The following is a 24907-nucleotide window of genomic DNA, read 5'->3' on the forward strand; positions in this document are numbered from 1 at the left end:
GAAATCCTACCTACAGGATCAAAACACCAGTGGTCACAGAACCCACAGTTGCTTTGGTTCTACGGGCGACTGTTTCCTGAAGCATGGTGTCCTTGGTTGCTTTCTCTGCTGTGGCACCTCTGTTGGCCAGAATGTTGAGCATCAAGATTTGCATGCTCTTTGTTGTGAGCCCTGTCCTGTCCTTGTTTTTTGGAACTGACTTTTGGTGGCCTAGTCCTGTCTGGTCTCCCAAGATTTCTGGTGGGATGAGACTGAGGTGAGCCCTGGATTGGTGGAGAAACTGAGTATTTACCTCCAATTCCCTATTCTAACTACAGAACTGTGAGTCTAAGGGAGTGCTGCTAAGTCATCTTGAAGAAGGGTGGCAAGTCAAACATAACTCTTGCTCTTACCATATAATTGTGACTTTTCTCAGTTCTGTGATCCCAAGCAGGTGTATTAGCCTCAGACACACATCCTGGGGTATTCAGGTTAACACTGCATGGGGATAGTTGCTCTATGGGTTTCTGTGTGTGGATGACTAAAGCTGAAGAATCCCATATTCTCTCCTCTGGCTAACATTACTCTAGCTTTTCACTATCTTGGCAATATTACTCAGAAAGGAAAAATTTGATGAACTTAAGGATTTTTCTTACTTTGTGAATGATGTATTTGGTGTTGTGCCTAGAAAAAAGTTTACGAACATAGATCTACATTGTTTTTTCTAAAATTTCATCATTTAAATTATATTTGTATTTATTACTCATTTTGGGTTAATTAACGTATGTGCCATGAGATATGTAGGAGGTTCATTTTTTTCAGATAAATGATTAATTATTTAGTAGCAATTATTGGGAAATGTATGCTATCTTTATATCTTTGGTTTCTCTTTTTTTTTTTTTTTTTTTGCGGTGCTGGGGATTTAAACCCAGGGCCTTATGCTTGCAAGGCAAGCACTCTACCAACTGACTATATCCCCAGTCCATTTTTATATCTTTATATCTTCATCTAATTGTTTTTTTTTTTAACTTGTGTAAAATATTGTTTGACCTTGTATGTATATATCTAGTTCTGGTCTATCCTCTTCTCTATACCACATTGCCTTGACTACTATAGCTTCGTAAAAACTATTTAAATAAAATAGCATTGTAATCCCAAGATTTGTTCTTTTTGAAAACTGCTTTAACTATCCCTTTTTGGGTTTTTGTATAAATTTTAGAAACACCTTCTCAACACTTACAAAATATATTGCTGGGCTGTTTATTGGAACTCCATAGAATGTATTCCTCTTAATATTGCTAAAATCTCTAATCCAAAAGAAAAGCACAGTATATCTCTCCATTTACTTAGGTCTTCTTTGATTTCTTTAATTGGTATTTTATACTTTTTGGTATACAAATCTTTTCCAAATTGCTTCAGCTTTATATCATCAGTATTTCATGTCTTTAGTGCTACTACATATAGTTTAATTCACAAATATGTTATTGCTACAATATAAAAATAAGATTTTTGAATGCTAACTTTGAAATAAGCAAACTTCCTAAACTCATCTATTACCTATAGTAGATTTTTGTAGACTGAGTTTTTTAGATAGACAATCACAATCTGCATAAGCAGCAAATTTTATTCTTTCATTTCTAATTCTAATTCTTTTTATTTTATTTTCTTGTCTTATTGAACAGGCTAAAACCTCTAGAGTCTTTCTGAATACAAATGGTAAAATCAAATATCCTTGTCTTGTTCTGAGTCATAACATTCAATTTTTTTTAACCATTTAACCATGTTGCTAATAGTAGGGTATTTGTACAGGACCTTTATCAGACTAAACAAACTGTTCTATTCCTAGTTTGTTGTAAGTTTTTAAACATGAAATGAGTGTTGGGTTGTGTCAAATGCATTATCTGTATAAACTGAGATGATTGTATGGTTTGTATTTTGTAGTGGGCTGGTAGGTTGGATTATATTCATTGATATTCAATTTTAAATCAATCATATTCCTGGGATAAATGACTCTATTTTCATGGTATATGTTTTGTTATAATTTTATTATTTTTAAATGCAGCTTATATAAGAAAAATATAGTGAGGTCTTACTGTTTAAATTCAGTATTTCAAATTTTAATTTTATTCTGTTTAGGCTACATATAAATAATGGGATTATTTCAATTTTTTCAATTTATCCCTTCTTTTTGTTCCCTCTTTTATGCCCTACTTTTGTTTATGTATATTTTTATGACTCTCACCTCCTTCATTTGTTTATTATTTGTCTTACTTATATACTTTTTCATGGTGGCATTAGGATTTACACTATTTACCTTTAACATAACAACTTTAAGTTATTATTTGAATAAAAAACACTAACAATTTCTGTTTCCCATCTCTCAGTCCTTGTACTGTTGTTGTCTTAATTTTTACTTCTATATTTGTTAAAGTCCATAAAATATATCATTATTACTTTTTCCTTGAGAAGAAAATTATCTTTGAAAATGATGCTAAATAATAAAAACCATTTTACAATTATCAAAAAAACTTACCATTTCTGGTGTTCTTCATTCCTTCATATATCATTACCTTCTTCCTAGGGAATTTTTTTTACAAGTTTCTTATGCTGTAAGTCAGCTGATGATGAATTATTTCAGATTCTTGTGTGAAATGGTCTATATTTTTCCTGGTATTTTTTTTTTTTTTTTCTTTTTATTGTAAACAAATGGGATACATGTTGTTTCTCTATTTGTACATGGCGTAAAGGCATACCATTTGTGTAATCATAAATTTACATAGGGTAATGTTGTTTGATTCATTCTGCCATTTTTTCCCTTCCCCCCCTCCCCTCCCACCCTTCCCCTCCATCTATACAGTCCTTCCTTCCTCCATTCCTGGCCCCTCCCTAAACCCAACTCCAACCCCAACACTAACCCTTCCCACCCCCATTATGTGTCATCATCCACTTATTAGCGATATCATTCTTCCTTTGGTTTTTTGAGATTGGCTTATCTCACTTAGCATGATATTCTCCAGTTTCATCCATTTGCCTGCAAATGCCATAATTTTATCATTCTTTATGGCTGAGTAATATTCCATTGTATATATATACCACATTTTCTTTATCCATTCATCAATTGAAGGACATCTAGGTTGGTTCCACAATCTGGCTATTGTGAACTGAGCAGCTATGAGCATTGATGTGGCTGTATCTCTGTAATATGCTGATTTTAAGTCCTTTGGGTATAGGCCAAGGAGTGGGATAGCTGGGTCAAATGGTGTTTCCATTCCAAGTTTTCTAAGGAATCTCCACACTGCTTTCCAGAGTGGCTGCACTAATTTGCAGCCCCACCAGCAATGTAAGAGTGTACCTTTCTCCCCACATCCTCGCCAACACCTGTTGTTGCTTGTATTCTTGATAATTGCCATTCTAATTGGGGTGAGATGGAATCTTAGGGTGGTTTTGATTTGCATTTCTCTTATTACTAGAGATGTTGAACATTTTTCCATATGTTTGTTGATTGCTTGTACATCTTCTTCTGTGAAGTGTCTATTCATTTCCTTAGCCCATTTGTCAATTGGATTATTTACATTCTTGGTGTAGAGTTTTTTGAGTTCTTTATAGATTCTGGAGATTAGCGCTCTATCTGAAGTATGATTGGCAAAGATTTTCTCCCACTCTGTAGGCTCTTTCTTTGCATTGCTGATAGTTTCCTTTGCTGAGAGAAAGCTTTTTAGTTTGAATCTATCCCAGTTATTAATTCTTGCTTTTATTTCTTGTGCTATGGGAGTCCTGTTGAGGAAGTCTGGTCCTAAGCCGACATGTTGAAGCTCTGGACCTACTTTTTCTTCTATAAGGTGCAAGGTCTCTGGTCTGATTCCGAGATCCTTAATCCATTTTGAGTTTAGTTTTGTGCATGGTGAGAGATATGGGTTTAGTTTCATTCTGTTGCATATGGATTTCCAATTCTCCCAGCACCATTTGTTGAAGAGGCTATCTTTTCTCCATTGCATATTTTTAGCCCCTTTGTCTAGTATGAGAAAATTGTATTTATTTGGGTTTGTGTCCGTGTCCTCTATTCTGTACCATTGATCCACCTTTCTATTTTGGTACCAATACCATGCCGTTTTTGTTACTATTGCTTTGTAGTAGAGTTGAAGATCTGGTATTGCGATACCCCCTGCTTCACTCTTTCTGCCAAGGATTGCTTTAGCTATTCTGGGTTTTTTATTCTTCCAGATGAATTTCATAATTGCTTGTTCTATTTCTGTAAGGTACATCATTGGGATTTTAATTGGAATTGCATTGAATCTGTATAGCACTTTTGGTAGTATGGCCATTTTGACAATATTAATTCTTCCTATCCAAGAACATGGGAGATCTTTCCATCTTCTAAGGTTTTCTTGAATTTCTTTCTTTAGTGTTCTGTAGTTCTCATTGTAGAGGTCTTTCACCTCTTTTGTGAGATTGATTCCCAAATACTTTATTTTTTTCGAAGCTATTATGAATGGGGTAGTTTTCCTAATTTCTCTTTCTGAAGATTCATCGCTTATATATAAAAATGCCTTCGATTTATGTGCATTGATCTTATATCCCGCTACTTTACTGAATTCACTTATGAGATCTAAAAGTTTTCTGGTGGAATTTCCTGGTTCCTCTAAGTATACAATCATATCATCAGCAAATAGGGATAGTTTGAGTTCTTCTTTTCCTATTCGTATCCCTTTAATTTCTTTGGTCTGTCTAATTGCTCTGGCTAGAGTTTCAAGGACGATATTGAATAGAAGTGGTGAAAGAGGGCATCCCTGCCTTGTTCCAGTTTTTAGAGGGAATGCTTTCAGTTTTTCACCATTAAGAATGATATTAGCCATGGGTTTAGCATAGATGGCCTTTACAATGTTAAGGAATGTTCCCACTATCCCTATTTTTTCTAGTGTTTTGAGCATGAAGGGGTGCTGTATTTTATCAAATGCTTTTTCTGCATCTATCGAAATAATCATGTGATTCTTGACTTTAAGTCTATTGATATGGTGAATGACATTTATTGATTTCCTGATGTTGAACCAACCTTGCATACCTGGGATGAAACCCACTTGATCATGGTGCACTATCTTTTTAATATGTTTTTGTATGCGATTTGCTAAAATTTTGTTGAGAATTTTTGCGTCGATGTTCATTAAGGATATTGGTCTGAAATTTTCTTTCCTCGATGTGTCTCTGTCTGGTTTAGGAATCAGGGTAATATTGGCTTCATAGAATGAGTTTGGGAGAGTTCCCTCCTCTTCTATTTTCTGGAATACTTTGAGAAGTATTGGAATGAGTTCTTCTTTAAAAGTTTTGTAGAACTCGGCTGAGAACCCATCTGGTCCTGGACTTTTCTTTGTTGGAAGGCTTTTGATGACTTCTTCTATTTCATTACTTGAAATTGGTCTATTTAAATTGTGTATGTCCTCCTCGTTCAGTTTAGGCAATTCATATGTCTCTAGAAACCTGTTGATGTCTTCGAAATTTTCTATTTTGTTGGAGTATAGGTTTTCAAAATAGCTTCTAATTATGTTTTGTATTTCGGTCGTGTCTGTTGTGATATTTCCTTGTTCATTCCGAATTTTAGTGATTTGGGTTTTCTCTCGTCTTCTCTTTGTTAGTGTGGCTAAAGGTTTATCAATTTTGTTTATTTTTTCGAAGAACCAACTATTTATTTTGTCAATTTTTTGTATTGTTTCTTTCGTTTCAATTTCGTTGATTTCAGCTCTCAGTTTAACTATTTCCTGTCTTCTACTACTTTTGGTGTTGGTCTGTTCTTCTTTTTCTAGGGCTTTGAGCTGTAGTGTTAGGTCATTTATTTTTTGAGTTTTACTTCTTTTATTAAATGCGCTCCATGAAATAAATCTTCCTCTAAGTACCGCTTTCATAGTGTCCCAGAGATTTTGATATGTTGTTTCTTTGTTCTCGTTTACCTCTAAGAATTTTTTAATTTCCTTCCTAATATCTTCTGTTATCCATTCATCATATAGTAGCATATTGTTTAATCTCCAGGTGTTGGAGTAGTTTCTGTTTTTTACTCTTTCATTAATTTGTAACTTCAATCCATTATGATCTGATAGAATACAAGGTAGTGTCTCTATCTTCTTGTATTTGCTGACATTAGCTTTGTGGCATAATATATGGTCTATTTTAGAGAAGGATCCATGTGCTGCTGAGAAGAAAGTGTATTCGCTCTTGGTTGGATGGTATATTCTATAAATGTCTGTTAAGTCTAAATTATTGATTGTGTTATTGAGATCTATGGTTTCTTTGTTCAATTTTTGTTTGGAAGATCTGTCCAGTGGTGAAAGAGGCGTGTTAAAATCACCTAGTATTATTGTGTTATGGTCTATTTGGTTTCTAAAATTGAGAAGGATTTGTTTAACATATATGGATGAGCCACTGTTTGGGGCATAGATGTTTATGATTGTTATATCTTGCTGATTTATGCTTCCCTTAAGCAGTATGAAATGTCCTTCTTTATCCCTTCTAACTAACATTGGCTTGAAGTCCACTTTATCTGAAATGAGGATGGATACTCCAGCTTTTTTGCTGAGCCCATGTGCATGGTATGTTTTCCCCCATCCTTTCACCTTTAGTCTATGGGTATCTCTTTCTATGAGGTGAGTCTCTTGCAGGCAACATATTGTTGGATCTTTCTTTTTAATCCAATCTGCCAGTCTATGTCTTTTGATTGATGAATTCAGGCCATTAACATTCAGGGTTATTATTGAGATATGATTTGTATTCCCAGTCATTTGGTTCATATTTAAAATTTTTGACACATCTTGGTTCCTCCTTTATTTGACAGTTCCTTTAGGGTAATTCCTCCCTTTGCTGATTTGCTTCTTTGTTTTTTATCTCTTCCTCATGGAATATTTTGCTGAGAATATTCTGTAATGCTGGCTTTCTTTTTGTAAATTCTTTTAGCTTTTGTTTATCATGGAATGATCTTATTTCATCGTCAAATTTGAAGGTAAGTTTTGCTGGGTATAAGATTCTTGGTTGGCATCCATTTTCTTTCAGAGCTTGAAAAATGTTGTTCCAGGCCCTTCTAGCTTTTAGGGTCTGGATTGAAAAATCTGCTGATATCCGTATTGGCTTCCCCCTGAATGTAATTTGGTTCTTTTCTCTCACAGCCTTTAAAATTCTGTCTTTATTTTGTATGTTAGGTATTTTCATTATAATGTGCCTTGGTGTGGGTCTGTTGTAATTTTGTGTATTTGGAGTCCTATAAGCCTCTTGGACTTGATTTTCCATTTCATTCTTCAGATTTGGGAAATTTTCTGATATTATTTCTTCAAATAGATTGTTCATTCCTTTGGTTTGTTTCTCTAAGCCTTCCTCAATCCCAATAATTCTCAAATTTGGCCTTTTCATGATATCCCATAGTTCTTGGAGATTCTGTTCATGATTTCTCACCATCTTCTCTGTTTGTTCAACTTTGTTTTCGAGGTTAAATATTTTGTCTTCAATATCTGAAGTTCTGTCTTCCAGCTGTTCTATCCTATTGGTTGTGCTTTCTATGGAGTTCTTAATTTGGTTTATTGTTTCCTTCATTTCAAGGATTTCTGTTTGGTTTTTTTTCAATATCTCTAACTCTTTATTGAAATGATCTTTTGCTTCCTGAATTTGCTCTGTTAACTGTCGATTGGTGCGATCGTTCAATGCCTGCATTTGCTCTTTCATCTCATCGTTTGCTTCCCTAATCATTTTAATTATGTACATTCTGAACTCCCTTTCTGTCATTTCTTCTGCCATGCTGTCGTTGGATTTTATTGATGTAACATCTAGATTTGTTTGGGGCATTTTCTTCCCTTGTTTTCTCATATTGTTCAGGGATCAGTGGGTCATTAAGATATTGCAGATTTCCTCTATCAACTTATAATGTCCCTGAAGATTGTTAGTATATCCCCTCTTATCCTTCAGTAGCCTGAAGTCTTGGAGGAGGTTGATAATGCAGAGCTCCACGAAGAAGCTGCCTCTCTAGGGTGGTGACCCTCAGGTGGCATATATTCCCTGCTAGTGGGCAGAGGTGCCTCCACTTGTTGACCAATGGTCATCCAACGGGGAAGTAGGCTGCGGGCTGAGGCAAGGCCTGTTTGTGCCTATGTCTCTGACTTTACTGTCCCTGTGGGAAAACCTCCCCTGGCCGGGAAGAGTCACTCGGTGGGGACGTCTCGCTAGTCAGTTGCCCTCCTAGAGGTTCCCCTCAATCTACAACTACCCCCTGGGCTGGGCTGTCTTCTTCTGCAACGATCCCAGGGGCCCGGACCTACGTCCTGGGCCTGGGAGCCTCACCCTTCGCAGGCGAGTCTCCTTAGGCTGCCTCTCCCAGAGAGTCTGCCCGCCGCCCTGGAAACTTCGCTCCACCCCTAGGCGTGTCTCTGTGCGGCTCTTCCAGCAAGAAGCCACCTAGCTCCTGGGACCCTGCTCTGCACCAATCGCCTGGCTATGCAGCCCCTCCCCTGAGCCACCACCTAGAGCCCCGTACAATAGCTCCGAGACACAGAGACCCGCCACACACCTCCTCCTCCGGACAGCCGCCCGGTTTCCGACGCAGTCACTAGGAATCCAAACAACTCACTTTGGGTCTCCTCCTCCCACCAACCACCCGTAGCCCTAGGCAGTCACTCCAAGTCCAGGTGACCCGCCCTGTTCCTCCTCCTCCTCCTTGGGGTAGCCGCCCGGGTGTTCAGGAGCGGTGGCTCCGAGACCAGGTGACTCACCATGCTCCTTCTCCAGGCAGGCCACCGGTGTTCCGGAGCGGTTGCTTTTAGTCCAATCAACTCACCACTCGCCTCCTCCTCTGGCAACCGCCTGTGGTTCTGATGCAGTCACTCACAGACTAAGCGTCCCACCGCTCTCCTCCTCCAGGCAGGCCACCAGTGTTCTGGAGCAGCTGCTCCGAGTTCAAACAGCTCGTCACGCAGCTCCTCCTCCGGCAACCGCCCGCAGCTCTGATGCAGTCACTCCCAGGTCAAACAACAAGCCACGCTCCTCCTCCTCCTCCTCCGGGCAACCTCCCGGCACTCAGGAGCGCTCGCTCTGAGTTCAAACAGTTCACCACGCAACTCCTCCTCTGGCAACTGCCCGTGGCTCTGATGCAGTCACTCCTAGACCCAAGCGACCCGCCAGGCTTCTCCTCCTCCTCCGGGCAACCCCCCGGTGTTCGGAAGCGGTCACTCTGGGTCCAAACAGCTCACCACGCAGCTCCTCCCCAGGCAGCCGCCCGGAGCCCCAGCGGCTGCTCGAGTCCAAGCGCTATGCTGAGCCGCCTCCTCTACGATGATCCCAGTTGTCCGTGTTTACCGCTCCAGTGGGGGGAGGGGCGTCTCGCCGAGCAACTCCACTTCACAAATTCCCTGCGTTCCGGGGCTACCGCCCCATCCGGGACGCCTCCCCAACAGGAGAGACTCACCCGGCAGCTTTGAGTTGGTCCCAAGTCTCTCACTATCTCCTCTTTTGAATCTTGCGTCCTGGAGCAGTGTGAAATGCAGCCGCCCTCTAGTCCGCCATCTTGGCCCGCCTTCCTGGTATTTTTTGATAATTTGTTTTTGTTGAATATAGAAGTCCACATAGACTTTTATTTTTTTAACCTACAATTTTATTTTTGTCTTTTCACATACCTTTTTTATTTGTTCTTTTTAGATACACATGATAATAGAGTATATTTTGATGTATTATACATACATGGAGTATAACTTATTCTAATTAGGATTCCATCTTGTGGTTGTACACAATGTGGAATTACACTGGTCGTGTATTCATATATGAACATAGGAAAGTTAGGTCTGATGCATTTTACTGTCTTTCTGATTCCCATTCCCACTCCTTTCCCTTCCTTCCACTTTGTCTAATGCAATGAACTTCTATTATTCCCTATCCCCACTGTTACTGTGTTAGCATCCACACATACCAGAGAAAATATTCAGTTGTTGGTTTTGGGAGATTGGCTTATTTCACTTAGCATGATAGCCTCCAATTCCATATATTTACCAACAAATGCGATAATTTTATTCATCTTTATGGCTGAGTAATATTCCATTGGGTATATATACCTCATTTTCTTTATCCATTCATCTGTTCAAGGACATCTAGTTTGGTTACATAGCTTAGCTATTGTGACTTGAGCTGCTATAAACATTGATGTTACTACATCACTGTAGTATGCTGATTTTAAGTTCTTTAGGTATAAACCAAGGAGTGGGATAGCTGGGTGAAATGGTGGTTCCATTCCAAGTTTTGTGAGGAATCTCCATACTGCTTTCCAGAATGGTTGTACCAATTCACAGTCCCATCAACAAAGTGTAAGTGAACATTTAATCCTCACAACATTTATTGTTACTCGTATTCTTGATAATTGCCATTCTGGGGTGAGATGGAATCTTGGTGTAGTTTTGATTTGCATTTCTCTAATTGCTAGAGATGTTGAACATTTTTTCATATATTTGTTGACCAACTGTATTTCTTTTGTGAAGTGCCTTTTCAGTTCCTTTGTCCATTTATTGACTGGGTTATTTGACTTTTTTGGTATTAAGTTTTTTGAGTTCTTTGTATATCCTGGAGATTAATGCTGTATTTGAGGTGCAGGTGGCAAAGATTTTCTCTTGTTCTCTCTTTACATTCTTCATTGTATCCTTTCATAGTTTGATACCAACCCATTTAATGATTCTTATAAGTACCACGTGCTAACCGATTGCACCACTGGAGCTCCGTATTTAATGATTCTTGATTTAGACTTGTTAAGGAAGTCAGTTCCTAAGTTGACAAGATGGAGAGTTAGGCTTACATTTTCTCCTAGCAGGTGCAGTGTCTCTGGTCTAATGCCAAGGTCCTTAATCCACTTTGAGTTGAGTTTTATGCTGGGTGAGGCATAGGTATTCAATTTCATTCTGCTACATATGGATTTCCAGTTTTCCCAGCACCATCTGTTGAAATGGCTATCTTTTCTCCAATCTATGTTTAGTATGTGATAACTGCATATATGTGGGTTTGTGTCTGTGCTTTTATTCTGTTCCATTGGTCTGCATGTCTGTTTTTGTGCCCATATCATACTGTTTTTGTTACTATAGCTCTGTAGTATAATTTATGATCTGGTATTATGATACCTTCTGCTTCACTTTTCTTGCTAAGTATTTCTTTGGCTATTCTGGGCCTCTTGTTTTTACAAATGAATTTCATGACTTCTTTTTCTATTTATATGAAGAACATCATTGGAATTTAATAGGAATTACATTAAATCTGTATAGCACTTTTGGTAGTATGGCCATTTTGACAATATTAATTCTGCCTATCCAAGAACATGAGAAATCTTTCCATCTTCTAAGGTCATCTTCAATTTCTTTCTTTAATGTTCTGTAGTTTTCATTGTAGAAGTCTTTCAACCTCTTTTGTTAGATTGATTCCCAAGTTATTGGTTTTGTTGTTGTTGTTGTTGTTGAGGATATTGTAAATGGGGTAGTTTTCTTAATTTCTCTTTCAACTGATTCATCCTTGGTGTATAGGAATGCAATTTATTGATTGATTTATGGGTGTTAATTTTATATCCTGCTACTTTGCTGAATTTTAGCAGTTTTCTGGTGGAGTTTTTGGATCTTCTAAATATAGAATCATGTCCTTGGAAATAGGAATAGGTTGAGCTCTTCTTTTCCTATTTTTATCCCTTTAAATTCTTTATTTTGACTAATTGCTCTGGCTCGGGTTTCAGGTACTATGTTGAATAAAAGTAATGAAAGAGGGTATCCTCAACATGTTCCAGTTTTTAGTGAGAATGCTTTCAATTTTTCTCCATTTTGAAGGAGATTGACCTTGGTTTTAGCATATGTAGCTTTTACAATGTTGAGGTGTGTTTCTATTATCCCTAGTTTTTCTAGTGTTTTAAGCATGAATGGATGCTAAATTTTGTCAAATAATTTTTCTGTATCTATTGAAATAATCATGATTCTTAACTTTAAATCTACTGGTGTGATGAGTTACACTTATTGATTTTTGTTTATTGAACCAATCTTGCATCCCTGGGAAGAACCCCACTTGATCATGGTGCACTATCTTTTTAATGTGTTTTTGTATGTAATTTGCCAGTATTTTATTAAGAACATTTGCATCTCTGTTCATCAGGGATATTGGTCTGAAGTTTTCTTTCCTTGCCGTGTCTTTGGTTTTGATATCAGAGTGATACTAGCTTCATAGAATGAGTTTGGAAGGGTTCCCTCCTTTTCTATTTTAAGGAATAATTTGAGGAGTATTGGTGTTAGTTCTTCTTTGAAGGTCTGGTGGAACTTGGCAGAGAATCAATCTGGTACTGGGCTTGTTTGCTGGTAGGTTTTAGATGGTGTCTTCAATTTCATTACTCGAAACTGATCTGTTTAAATTTTCTGTGTCCTGACTCAATTTGTACATTGTATGGATCTAGAAATTTGTTGATGTCATCATGATTTTCTATTTACTGGAATATAGATTTTCAAAATAGTTTCTGATTATTGTCTGTATTTCAATACTGTCCATCCTGATAGTTCTTTTTTATCATAATTTTAGTAATTTGAGTTTTTTTTCTCTTTCTCTTCATTAGTTTGGCTAAGGGTTTATCAATTTCATTTATGTTTCAAAGAACCAGCTTTGTTTCATTGATATTTCAATTTTTTTGTTTCGGTTTCATTGATTTCAGTTCTGATTTTAATTATTTCCTGTCTTCTACTGCTTTTGGTATTATTTTTCCTTTTTTAGGGATTTGAGATGTAATGTTAGTTTATTTGGTGACTTTCTATTCTTTTAGTGAATGAGCTAAATGCAATGAACTTTCCTTTTAGATTTGCCTTCATAGTGTCCTAGTGATTTGGGTATGGTTTGTCGTTAGATTTTTATTTTAAGTATGATAATGATATTTCTCTACTCTTTACTGGCTTGCTTTGTTTTCTATGAGAATTCTATAATCATTATCTTTGTTCCACTGATATACTATATCTGGTTCTCCAGCTGACTAAGTTTTTTTTTTTAATCACTTGTTTTAAACAATTAAGATTACAATGTCCCCTGGTATAATTTCTTCATATTTTGTATGCCTTTTTATTTAGTGAGCTTTTTGAAACTTTATCACATTTGAAAATTTGGGGGCTATACCTCTGTAAACATATTTTTAGTCCTCTCTCTCTCCTTTCCTTTGGGCACTCCAATTACATGTATGTAGGCCCCCATGACAGTGTTCCACAGCTCACTGATGAGCAATTAATTTCTTTTTAATTTCTTCTAATTTGTTATACATGACAGTGGAATGCATTTTGACACATTGTACACAAATGGAGCATAACTTCTCATTCTTCTGGCTGGTACATGGTGCTGAGTCACACCAGTAGTGTAATTATACATGTATATAGGGTAATAATGTCTGTTTCATTCTATCGTCCTTTACAACACCTCCCCACCCCTATCCTCATTCCTCTCTGCATAATTCAAAGTTCCTTCATTGTTGCCTACCCACCCCCCAGTGTGTATCAAAAATCACTTATCAGAGAAAACATTCAGCCTTTTGTTTTGGGGGATTGGCTTATTTCACTTAGCATGATATTCTCTAGTTCCATCCATTTACCTGCAAATGTCATCATTTCATTCCTCTTTAAGGCTCAGTAATATTCCTTTGTGTATACGCATCACATTTTATTTATCCATTTATCTGTTGAAGGGCATCTAGGTTGGTTTCACAGTTTAGCAATTGTGAATTAAGCTGCTATAAACATTGATGGGGCTATGTCACTGTAGTATGCTGACTTTAAGTCCTTTGGGTATAAACTGAGGAGTGGGATAACTGGGTCAAATGGTGGTTTCATTCCAAGTTTTGTGAGGAATCTCCATACTGTTTTCCATAGTGGTTGCACCAATCTGCAGTTCCACCAGCAATGTATGATAGCAATTAATTTTTTGTTCTTTTTCCCTCTGCTTTTCACTTTGAATAGTTTCTGTTACTCTCTAAGTTCTATATTATTATCTTATGCCTAATATCTCTTAATACTACCCAATATATTTTTCAATGCATACAATGTAATTTTTCATCCCTAGAAGTGGTGTTTGAGTCTTTTGTATCATACGTATGTCTCCTAACACATTATATTTTTCTCCACATTCTCTAGTTATAACTATATTAATGTCCTTCTCTACTAATTCTATCACATTAGAATTTTCTATGATAGTTTATTGATTTTTTTCTCATTATAAGTGCTATTGTTGCTTGTTTATATATCTGGTAAATTTGCAGTATACACAAAAGATTATGGATTATATTGGGGGGTGACAACTGTTATATGATTATTTATTTAAATATTTTTAACTTTGTTTTAGGACCCAGTTAAAGTGTTTGAAAATGTTTTGACCCTTTAATAATTTATATTATGGTTTATTATATCAGCTTAGAGCAACCTTTAGTCTACAATCAATTTTCCCCATTGGTAAAGAAAAAAAATCTTCCGAGTGTTTTTCCATTGATGTCCTGTTTTAAAAGTTTTTTTTTTTTCTAACTTTTATAAGGTGTAAGAATACAAATTATTCAAATTATTCTTGATCCTGTGAGTGTAAGACATTCTTCTGCTTACTTATCTTGAATCATTTTTCTCCCAAGTCCCATGTAGTGTTTTTCATACTCATGCAATAAGACTCTAAGGTGATGGGGAATGAACTTTCAACAGAGAAAACTTGCAATAGTGTTGTTTTGACTCAACTATCCCAGATCCAAAATTGAAAAAACTGGAAACCTGGAAACATCATCAGTCATAGAAACAAAAGTCCTAATGAAATCCATTCTTTTTAAGAATCAGGAAAGTGGAAACAATGGGACAAAAATTTCAGATAATAACTTATGTACTCCAGAAAAATAATTCCCAATTCCACTGATGGCAGGAAAGTCCAAGGGTAGACCTGTGCCTTGGTCTTCACCAGACTATAATGAGGCTCTTCGAAGTGTCTTACCTTGCCCCTGCCAAGGCAGTATCATAGTAAAATATGTAAGGAAGCTCCACTATCCTTCCCTCGTCATGTCAGTGGAAACCACCTGAAGATCTGGATTTCCAGTTTCACTGGGGAGTATAAATGTGTTTCATTAAAAGCAGGAGAAGCATAGTGGAGTGTCATGACTTTCAATATCACCTAGCAGAAACAAGGCCATCCCACACTGGAAAAGGGGAGGGTGCATGAGAAGCAGTAACTAGACATCCTGCTGCTGCTCCAGGTATTAGCGTATGCTACTGGTGGAGGCCTAGTGGAGAGCAGGAACCCCAACACCCAACAGGCGGTGACAAGGAGCCATCTCCCCAACAATTTTCAATAAGGCCAACAGTGACGACACACCAACTGCAAACTTCTACCAAGCCCGAACTTAGGGCAAAATACCAGCAGTAACCAAAGGTTCAGAGAAAACAAGCAAACTACTTAGAATTTCTAGGACAGACACAAACAGAGCAAGAATATAAGGACAGGAACAAACACCTATCCCTCAAAGCACATCATCATATGCCAACAGATACTGAGAAGTTTCAGGGAACCACAGCTTCAACTAATAGACAAAATAAGATACATGTAACTATTCTGTCACCTAGTGGACAAAGTAGTATGCCAGAAACTGCTACATAGCAACAAACGTGGGAATTCTCAAAAAATAATTTAAGCCAGGAGCGGTGGCCCATGACTGTAATCCCATCAGCTCAGGAGACTGAGGCAGGAGGATCGCAAGTTCAAAGTCAGCCTCAGCAAAAAAGTGAGGCCCTAAGCAGCTCAGTGAGACCCTGCCTCCATATAAAATACAAAATAGGTCTGGGGATGTGGCTCAGTGGTCAAGTGCCCCTGAGTTCAATTCCTGGTACCCAACCCCCTCCCCCCCCAAAAAAAAAAATTAAAATAGCTACTCTAAGGAAACAACACACAGAAAACACACATAAAACAAATCTCTGTACTCTATCAGAGAAACTTAATAGAGATATATTGAGTAACTTTTAAAAATCAAATGGAAATCCTTAAACTGCAATGTATAATAAATCAAATAAAAACACAGCAGAATATATAAATTGCAGTGAGCTCAAAACAGGCTATTTTGAAGAAAATGAAAAAAAGAAAAGGAATAAAGAAAGGTTATGGAAATTTGGGGACAACATTAAGAGGTAAAATATTAAGATTAATGGGATTCAAGAAGGACTTGAGAATACCAAAGGGATAGAAACCTTTTTCAAAATGATAACACAAAGTACCTTAAACCTAAGAAAGGCTACAAATATCCAGACAGAAGAATGTCAAGGATTTTCAGTCAGATTCAACTCAACTCATAGTATAACCAGACTCTCACAGGTTAAAGACAGAGGATTCCCAAAGCATCAAGAAAAAGGAAATAACACATAAGGATGTTTCCTCAGGCAAAAACCATACAGACCAAGGTAAAAGTGGCATGAGATATTTACAGTGCTGAAGGCAAAAAAACTGCCAACCAAAAATACCGTACCCAGAAGTTCCTTTAGTATAATTTTCTATTATTTTCTCTCTTTTTCACTTATTTTCTTAATGTTATTTTTAATGTTTTATAAATAGCTATTATTTCAAAATAACTGGCTGTATCAAAAGATATATTTTGAAAGTTTCATAGTAACCAAAAAGCAAAAATCAGTAATAGATAAACCAAAAACAATTAGCAAGGAATCAAAACACACACTAAAGAAAATCACTTAACCATGAAGGAAACAAGTAATAAAATGGGAGTAGTAAGGTGTTCTCTGTTGATTATTACCTTAAGTGTAAATAAATTCTCCCAGTTAAATGGTAAAGAGTGATTGGATCAAATCACAAAATCTATATAATACTTACAAGACACTCACTTCATCCTTAAGGACACACAGACTGAAAGTGAAGGAATAGAATAAGAAATCCCATGCAAAATGAACCCACATGAAATCAGGAGTATGGCTACACTTGTATAATAGAAACAAATCAAAAGCAGTAAGAAGAGACAAGAAAGGTCATTTTATGATGATAAAAGGGGTAATTCACCAAGAGGAAATAGCAATTCTAAATACATATGCACTAAATATTAAAACACCTAACTATAAAAATCAAATAGTAATAGACTTAAAGGGAAATAGACTTTTCAACACAATCAAATTAAGGGACTTGAACATCCCACGGTCAATAATTGACAAGACGGAAAAGCAACAAAGACACAGCAGAGTTAAAATGCATCCTAGGTCAACTGTACTGCTTTGGTCAGTTTCTTTTTATCTTTCCCCATGGTTGTAACTAAAATATCTGAACAATTTAAAGGAGGAAAAGTTTATTCGAAGGTTCACGGTTTCAGAGGTCTTAGTCCATAGAAGGCCGGCTTCATTCCCCAGGGCTCAAGGTGAGGCAGAAGAGCATGGCAGGGGGAAGCAGCTCACATGGTGATCAAGAAGAAGAGAGAGAAGCCACTCTCCAGCTGCAAAATATATACCCCATAGCCATGCCACCAATGAGTCAGCCCTCCAGCCACACCCCACCTGCCTCCAGTTACCACTCAGTTAATCCCATCAGGGATTAATTCACCGATTAGGTTAAAGGCTATGACCCAATTGTTTCTCCTCCAAACCTTCTAGCATTGTCTCACATGTGAGCTTTTGGGGGACACCTCACATTCAAATCATAACATGGACCTAAAAGACATCTACAGAATACTCCATCTAACACATTCTTCTCAATGGTGTATGAAATATTCTCCAGAAGGGAGAGCCACAAAATAAGTTTTAGTAAATTTTTAAAAACTGGAATCATTTTGAGTATCTTTTCTGATAGAAAACTAGAAATCAGTAACAAGAAAAAAATTTGGAAACAAAACAAATATAAGGAAATTTAAACAACATACTCCTGAACAATCAATGGAACAAGTAGTTAAAAAGCAAATTAAAAATTCCTTGAAACAAATGAAAATGAAAAAATGACAAAGCTAAACCTGTGTGTACTGCAAAAGCAGTACTAAGATTACAACAATCAACACGTAGGTCAAAAAAAGCTCTCAAATTAAGCAACCTATCATTGTACCTCAAGCAAGGCATCAAGACACACTGCTAAAGAAAAATAACTTAAACATAAATGAACACAATAAAAGAGGTAGAAAGAAAGGAACTACAAAAACATTAGAAAACAAGCAACAAATGGGAGTAGTGAAATGTTCTCTGTTGAGAAGTGAAAAAAACAAGAATAAAACAAACCCAAGTTTAGTAAAAGGAAAAAAATAAAGAACAGAACAGAAATAGAGATGTAAAAAAGGTACAAAAGATAAAGATAAATGAAATCAAGTTTATTTTTTTAAAACAATAAGAAAAATGGACAAAACCCAGTTACATTGTCAGAATTGACAATGTAACTGAAAAGAATATAGAAAACAGAATAGACGAGATTTCAGAACAATCACCACAGAATACTAAACCTTAGAAGACAAAACGCCCAAACAGTGATTATAAAGAGTAAGTCTGAGTTTGAAGGGATAAGAAAAGGAAGCATGACAGTAGAGTGTACTCTGACATATTATACATACATAGAATAAATATAACTAGTTCCAACTAGGATCCCATTATTGTGGTTGTACATGACGTGGAGTTACGTTGGCCATATATTCATATATAAGGATAGGAAAGATATGTGCTATTCATTCTACTGTCTTTCCTAGGCCCACCCTTCTTCCCCTCCCTTCATTCCTTTTGTCTAGTACAACATACTTCTACTCTTCCCCTCCCTTGCTGTGGATTAGCATCCATATATCAGAGATAACATTCTGCCTTTGGTTTTTTGGTACTGGCTTATTTCACTTAGCAAGATAGCCTTCAGTTCCATCCATTTACCACCAACTCCCACTAATTTCATTCTTCTTTATGATTAATACTCAATTGGATATATGATTCCATAGCTTGGCTAATGTGAATTGAGCTGTTATAAACCTTGAAGTGGTTACATCACTGTAGGATGCTGATTTTAAGTCTTTTGGGTATATACCCAGGAGTGAGATAACTGGGTCAAATGGTGGTTCCATTTCAAGTTTTCTGAGGAATCTCCATACCTTTTTCCACAGTGGTTGCACCAATTTGCAGTCCCACCAACAATGTATAAGTGAAATTTTCTCCCCACATCCTTGCCAACATTTATTGTTGCTTGTATTCTTGATAATTGTCATTCTAACTTGAGTGAGATGAAATCTCTGTGTAGTTTTGATTTGCATTTCTCCAATTGCTAGAGATAGTGAACACTTTTTCATATATTTTTTGACCATTCACATTTCTTCTTCTGTAAAGTACCTGTTCAGTTCCTTTGTGCATTTATTGATAGGGTTATTTGTGTTTTTGGTGTTGAGTTTTTTGAGTCCTTTGTATATCCTGGAGATTAATGCTCTAAAATGCAGGTGATAAAGATTTTCTCCGATTCTATAGGCACTCTGTTCACATTCTGAATTGTTGCCTTTACTGTGAAGAAGTTTTTTAGTTTGATACCATCCTACAAATGTATATTAAATTTACTTAGAAATAAACAATATCTTCAAAGATAAAAAGAGGTATATATGCATAAATGGCATAGAGAAATATTACCAAGAAAGTTTTAGCAATTTTGAGAATTAGAAACACACAAAGTCAAGAAATATATTATATAGCTTTACCTTCACCCCATAACATATTTTTAAAGCACAACTTTAATATTAATAATTTAAGTAAATTTTAAAATAAATAATGTAAAATTAATTACTTTAATGGTATTCCAATGTTATAAATATTATTTTGCTTGATATTATAAATGTATTCAAATCAAAAACAAAGGAAGCAGAAAAAGAAGCACATGGAAAGTGGACAGAAAGCTTCAGTTATTGCAAATATCAGACAACGCCAACAAAAATAAAATTTCCAAGAGGAAGATCACATTGAAAGGTAAGAGGTTTGTACTTGAAAGAAATTAGTGAAGGGCTGGGGGAATGAGTGCAAATCTATTAGCACAGGAACAGAGAGTTAAAAACAATACTACCAAACAGTGATAGCATGTTTTGAAGAACATCAACAACAGAAATGACTAAATATAAAACCTTAAAGCAGACAAACCTGGAAAGTTACCCTGTTCCCTCTAGAAGCACACCTTAACAAGATCATCTTGATGAGAGTTGATGCAGGTATAGGAAAACCAACTCACTCAACTATGAGTAACATGAAAATAGATCAGAGACTTACGCATCAGACCAGAAATTTTGCAACTGCTAGAAGAAAACATAAGGGTCAACACTCTGACACACAGACACAGGCAATAACTTCTGTCATGACAGAAAACAAAAGTGCACCTCTCTTTTCTACTTTATAAAAAAAATAGCTGAATTTGGATTAAAGCCTTCAATTATAAACTTTAATATTATTAATTCTAAAAAAAAAAAAAACAGACTAAAATCTAGAACATGAAAATAGTTTTTCCACCATTCAGGAAACCCAAATTTAAAAAATAAAATATTAGCAACATTAGCCATACGAAATGAAAAAGTTTTAATGGAGCAAAAATATTATAGGTGTAGAAAATAATTTGTCACGTTCATAAACAAAAGTTTAATACCTAAACATTTGAAACACCCTCACCAATTACAAAGAAACACTCAAATGTCATGAAAAGACAATTACAGAAGAACAGAGGTAAATGATCAATAAGCACATGAAAGATGCTCAAATCCATTAGTCATCAGAAAAAAGCAAACTAAAATGTTATACAATGGCATTAGTCAATGTTCTTCAGATCAGCAAAAAATTAAAGGAGTAACATCATTTATTGCTGACTGATACGTGAGGGAAAGAGGAATCTTACGCCAAAGGAAACAGAGATGTGCCAACTTTAAGATAATTTTAAAATAACGCAGAAAACTTATTAGGATAAAATATTTGTATCCTATTTTTCCAAGATTTTGATCAAGTTTATATCAAGATATAAACTTTTAAGTCCCTTTTTTTAATGTAGGGGCTGAGTTTAGGCTCTGGAGTTCAAAATTAGTTCAAAACCTAGATACACTCCACTGGGTGCAAGAGAGTCCTGAGATAGGTTAACCTCTTTAAATCTTAATCTCTTCATTTTATTTGCTTAGAAATAAACGTTAGTAATCTTCTTTACTACCTGACAACCAGAAGGAGACTACGTAAGGAATAACCAAAGTGTGAAAAGTTAGAACTGAATAACAGTTCCCTAAGTTAAGCTATATCACAATCATAGATCTTCCTTTTCTTTCTAGGAATACTGAAACATCATCCTTACATGAATAGATATGCAGCATCATGAGGCCTTAGGGTAAGGTAAGACTGCTTCCATTCTAAAAATCTACTCAATAATTCATCTGCTTTGCCAACTGTAGAAATCTTATTTTTATCTGACCACAACTCCAATGATGTCAGCACAATAGTAACTTTCAATTGAGAAAATGCCTAAAAGCAGAAGAAATAAATACATGAAAATTAATTTTTATGTTACTTTACAATAACAGAAATTATTTCAATATTTTCACAAATCCATACTCAATCTATATGGATGATTTAATTATCCAAACACACATCAAATTAACATGAATGAAAATTTCAAGACAAAAAAAATTCTGGTATGAGAAGGAAAACACTTACCGAATTTACAAGGCTGATAATTTCAAAGACTTTATTTGTTACTAACGTGCTCTCAGAGCCCAAGTAATCATACTGAAAGATAGAATTAATTTTATATTTAAACACAATTTGTTATACAATTTTTTTGAGATTCACTCTCCTCCTATTAACAGAAATTGGAGGCCGATTTGGAGCTCAAAATTTCAAAATAAGACATAAACATAAATGGGATCAATCACATTGTTAATAGGAATGAAAAATGGTACAGTCATTCAGGAAAATAGTGTAGCAACTTCTTTCAAAACAAATAATGCAATTACTATATAACTCATCAATTATATTCCTGGGCATTTATCCCAAAAAAAGAAAAACAATGCTCACATTTATACCTGTATGTGACTGTCCCTAACTGCTTTATTCATACAGATCAAAAACTGAAAATAATGAACATGTTCTTCACCACTCAAATGGTCAAACAAAGTAGTATAAATCAAGTAGTACATTTGTCCCATGAACTATTATTCAGCAATAAAAGAAAACCAAACTGTCAATATATGAGACAACTTAGATAAACCTCAAGAGAATTATGATGAATTAAATACCTCAATAAAAAACAAACTATATGATAACTTTATGCATTTGCAAAATTGTAAAGAAGGAGAACAGCTTAGTGTTTGCCAAGGGTTAAGGAGAGACAGAAGGTATGAGTGTTACTATAAAATAAGTCTTGGGATGATAGTATTGTGAAACTCTTTTGTATAGACCACATGCACACACATGTATATAGATGTACACACAAATGAGTGTGTATATATGTGTTGAAATCTGAATCAACTCTGAACTGTGACAATGTCAAACTCCATAAATCTATACATTATCAATACATCAATACCATGCCTCGAATATTGCATAAGATCATCAAATTATTTAAAACTAAACTCATCACCTTCCTTCAAAAATCTGTTCCTACTTTATATCTGTACCTCTTTATTGGTATTATCATCTATGACATCTCACATTTATTATGGACATGCTCCATGAGAACTAATGCTTCTGTCGTGTTCACTTCTGTATTCTTAATAACTAGAAAAGGAACTGGTATCTAAATGATATTCGGTAAATTTGCTAAGTAAATGAATACACCAAAAATTTACATGGCTTTCTAATTCAACTTCCTCAATTTTAAAGCTCTCCCTTTATTTCTATTCCTATTAATATCAATGTATAAATTTTCAATTTGATTACTGGACTAATCTGTCAGATGTATCCTCCAATTTTCCAACCAGTAATCTATCTCTACGCTACTGCCAAATGAAGATTCTAAAATAAAAACATGAATCTTTCACTCCCCTGCTTAAAGATTGTCAATAATTCTCCATTGCCATTCAGATATAATCCAAATAGCCTACCAATTGTTTAATGCATCTATTTCCACAATCACTCTTAATTCTTTGTATTAATGATAGAACCTTTTCTAACACTTGCATGGGAAGGTTTAGCACAAAGTCTTCCCTGACCCCCCACCACCACCCCTTTCCTATTTTGGGTATTCATTATGTGTCCCACTGTATTAATATGACAGTACTAATGTATTAGTATGACATATTTCTTATGCTTTGACAACATGGGGACATGCTGACCCTGAGTTAGTCAATTCCCAGAGTTAATAAATGACTTTCCTCAGAGTATATGTTATGGTTTGGGTGTGAGGAGTCCCCCATCAGCTCACATGAGATTGTGCAAGAGGGTTCAGAGAAGAAATGATTGGGGGTATACCCTTAACCTAATCAGTGAATTAGTTCCCCAGTGGGATTAACTGTGTGGTAAAGAGAGACAGGTGGGTGTAGCTGGAGCAAGTGGCTCACTGGGGGTATGGCTTTGGGATATATATTTGTATCTAGAGAGTGGAGACTCTCTCTCTGCTTCATGATCAACATGTGAACTGCTTCCCTCCACCACACTTCCACCATGATGTTCTGCCTTACCTCAAGCCCTGAAGAATGGAGCCAGCCTTCTACGGACTAAAACCTCTGAAAACCCCTAAATAAGGCTTTCCTTCTTTATAGTCATTCTGGTCAGGTTATTTAATCACAGAATTGAAAAAGTTGCCTAAAACAGTAGACCTTTTTACTGCACCCCACTCACCAATCACCCCAATTACCTTCACTAGCAGAATCACACTCAGAGCCACTGTTCTCCTGCTCCAGGGCCATGTAGACAACTATGGAAACCCACTATACCCCAGAGCCTACAGAAATTATTCAAATTAGACAACCAACTTTGCATGGGATGTCTCGTCTGTTCTTGCAGAAACCACAATAAAGGATCTTGTCCAGATGTCCCCTTTAATCCCAGTTTCCTTACAGAACCTAGTGCCTGTGGCCCCTGCATTATGGAGTGTTCCCTCCTCTTGGGAACTATGATTGGTCAAATTTTCTTTTCAACAGCAATCATTTCCTGATCTTTTTGGCATCAACACAACTGCATAATAATAAAATCTACGTTTTAAAACACCCACTTTCTTACAGTATCCTAAGTTAAAGTTGTATATTTTCATGACTGTTTCCATTACCAACCTGTGTTATTATAACACCATATGCTTCCCTCAGTTATGGAACTGAATTCATTAGGCTAAAATTGTAGTTTTACAATATATTAAGTCATGAAGAAAATATCAGTATTATTATTCTCTATATGCCAACATCTGGGTAACAAAGATTTCATATGGTTTTTTCTTAAAGAATTTGTAAATATGCCTAAGAACATAGAAAAGGAATGTTTAGTCAGCATTGTATGATTGCAACACTGGTAATTTGCTCAAGAAACTTAAAGTAACTCTCAAAATTTTATAAGCCTGAAACAAAATAATTTCCATAATGCAAAATATTTTCTAGAAACTTAACCATTTATTAGAAATATCTTGATTTTTCTCTTGTGTCTCAATAACTTGATTTTAAATATTTCTTTTTCCTTTTTCCAGTACTAGTAAATCAGATATTGTCATATCCTTTTCCAACTCCCTCCTGTCCCCAGTGCTTCCTGACAAGCCCTGCAATCCTCAGCATGGACTTGGCACTGAGCAGGTTCATGTTCTCTGTGGTGTTTCCAAGTGTGGTAACCAAAAGCTATCACTGAATTAAAAACAGGAAAGTCATTTTTATTCCTATTTTCTTAACTCTTTAAAGATTAGAAGAAAGAAAACCATATGTATTTGATTGCAAACTGAGTTATACCCCATGGTCCTACAGTTTAACAGGTCCTCAAATTGTTTATGGGAATCAAGGATCAATTGTTAGGTTATCATCACTTTTGTCTCAGTAAAT

At 36.0% G+C, this 24907-nt stretch overlaps 1 protein-coding gene across 1 annotated transcript in view; it reads right to left on the reverse strand.

Annotated features, from left to right (window-relative positions):
- Adam32 (ADAM metallopeptidase domain 32) overlaps window positions 1-24907 on the reverse strand; it is a 159594-nt gene that overhangs the window by 68946 nt on the left and 65741 nt on the right. The window contains exons 8-9 of the mRNA XM_047549669.1: window positions 21606-21677; window positions 21247-21413 (exon numbers count right to left, since the gene is read on the reverse strand). Of these exons, the coding sequence (XP_047405625.1) occupies window positions 21247-21413; window positions 21606-21677 (239 nt within the window). The remainder of the gene's footprint in view (window positions 1-21246; window positions 21414-21605; window positions 21678-24907) is intronic.

The sequence above is a fragment of the Sciurus carolinensis genome, chromosome 4 (assembly GCF_902686445.1).
Source record: "Sciurus carolinensis chromosome 4, mSciCar1.2, whole genome shotgun sequence".
Lineage (NCBI taxonomy): Eukaryota > Metazoa > Chordata > Mammalia > Rodentia > Sciuridae > Sciurus > Sciurus carolinensis.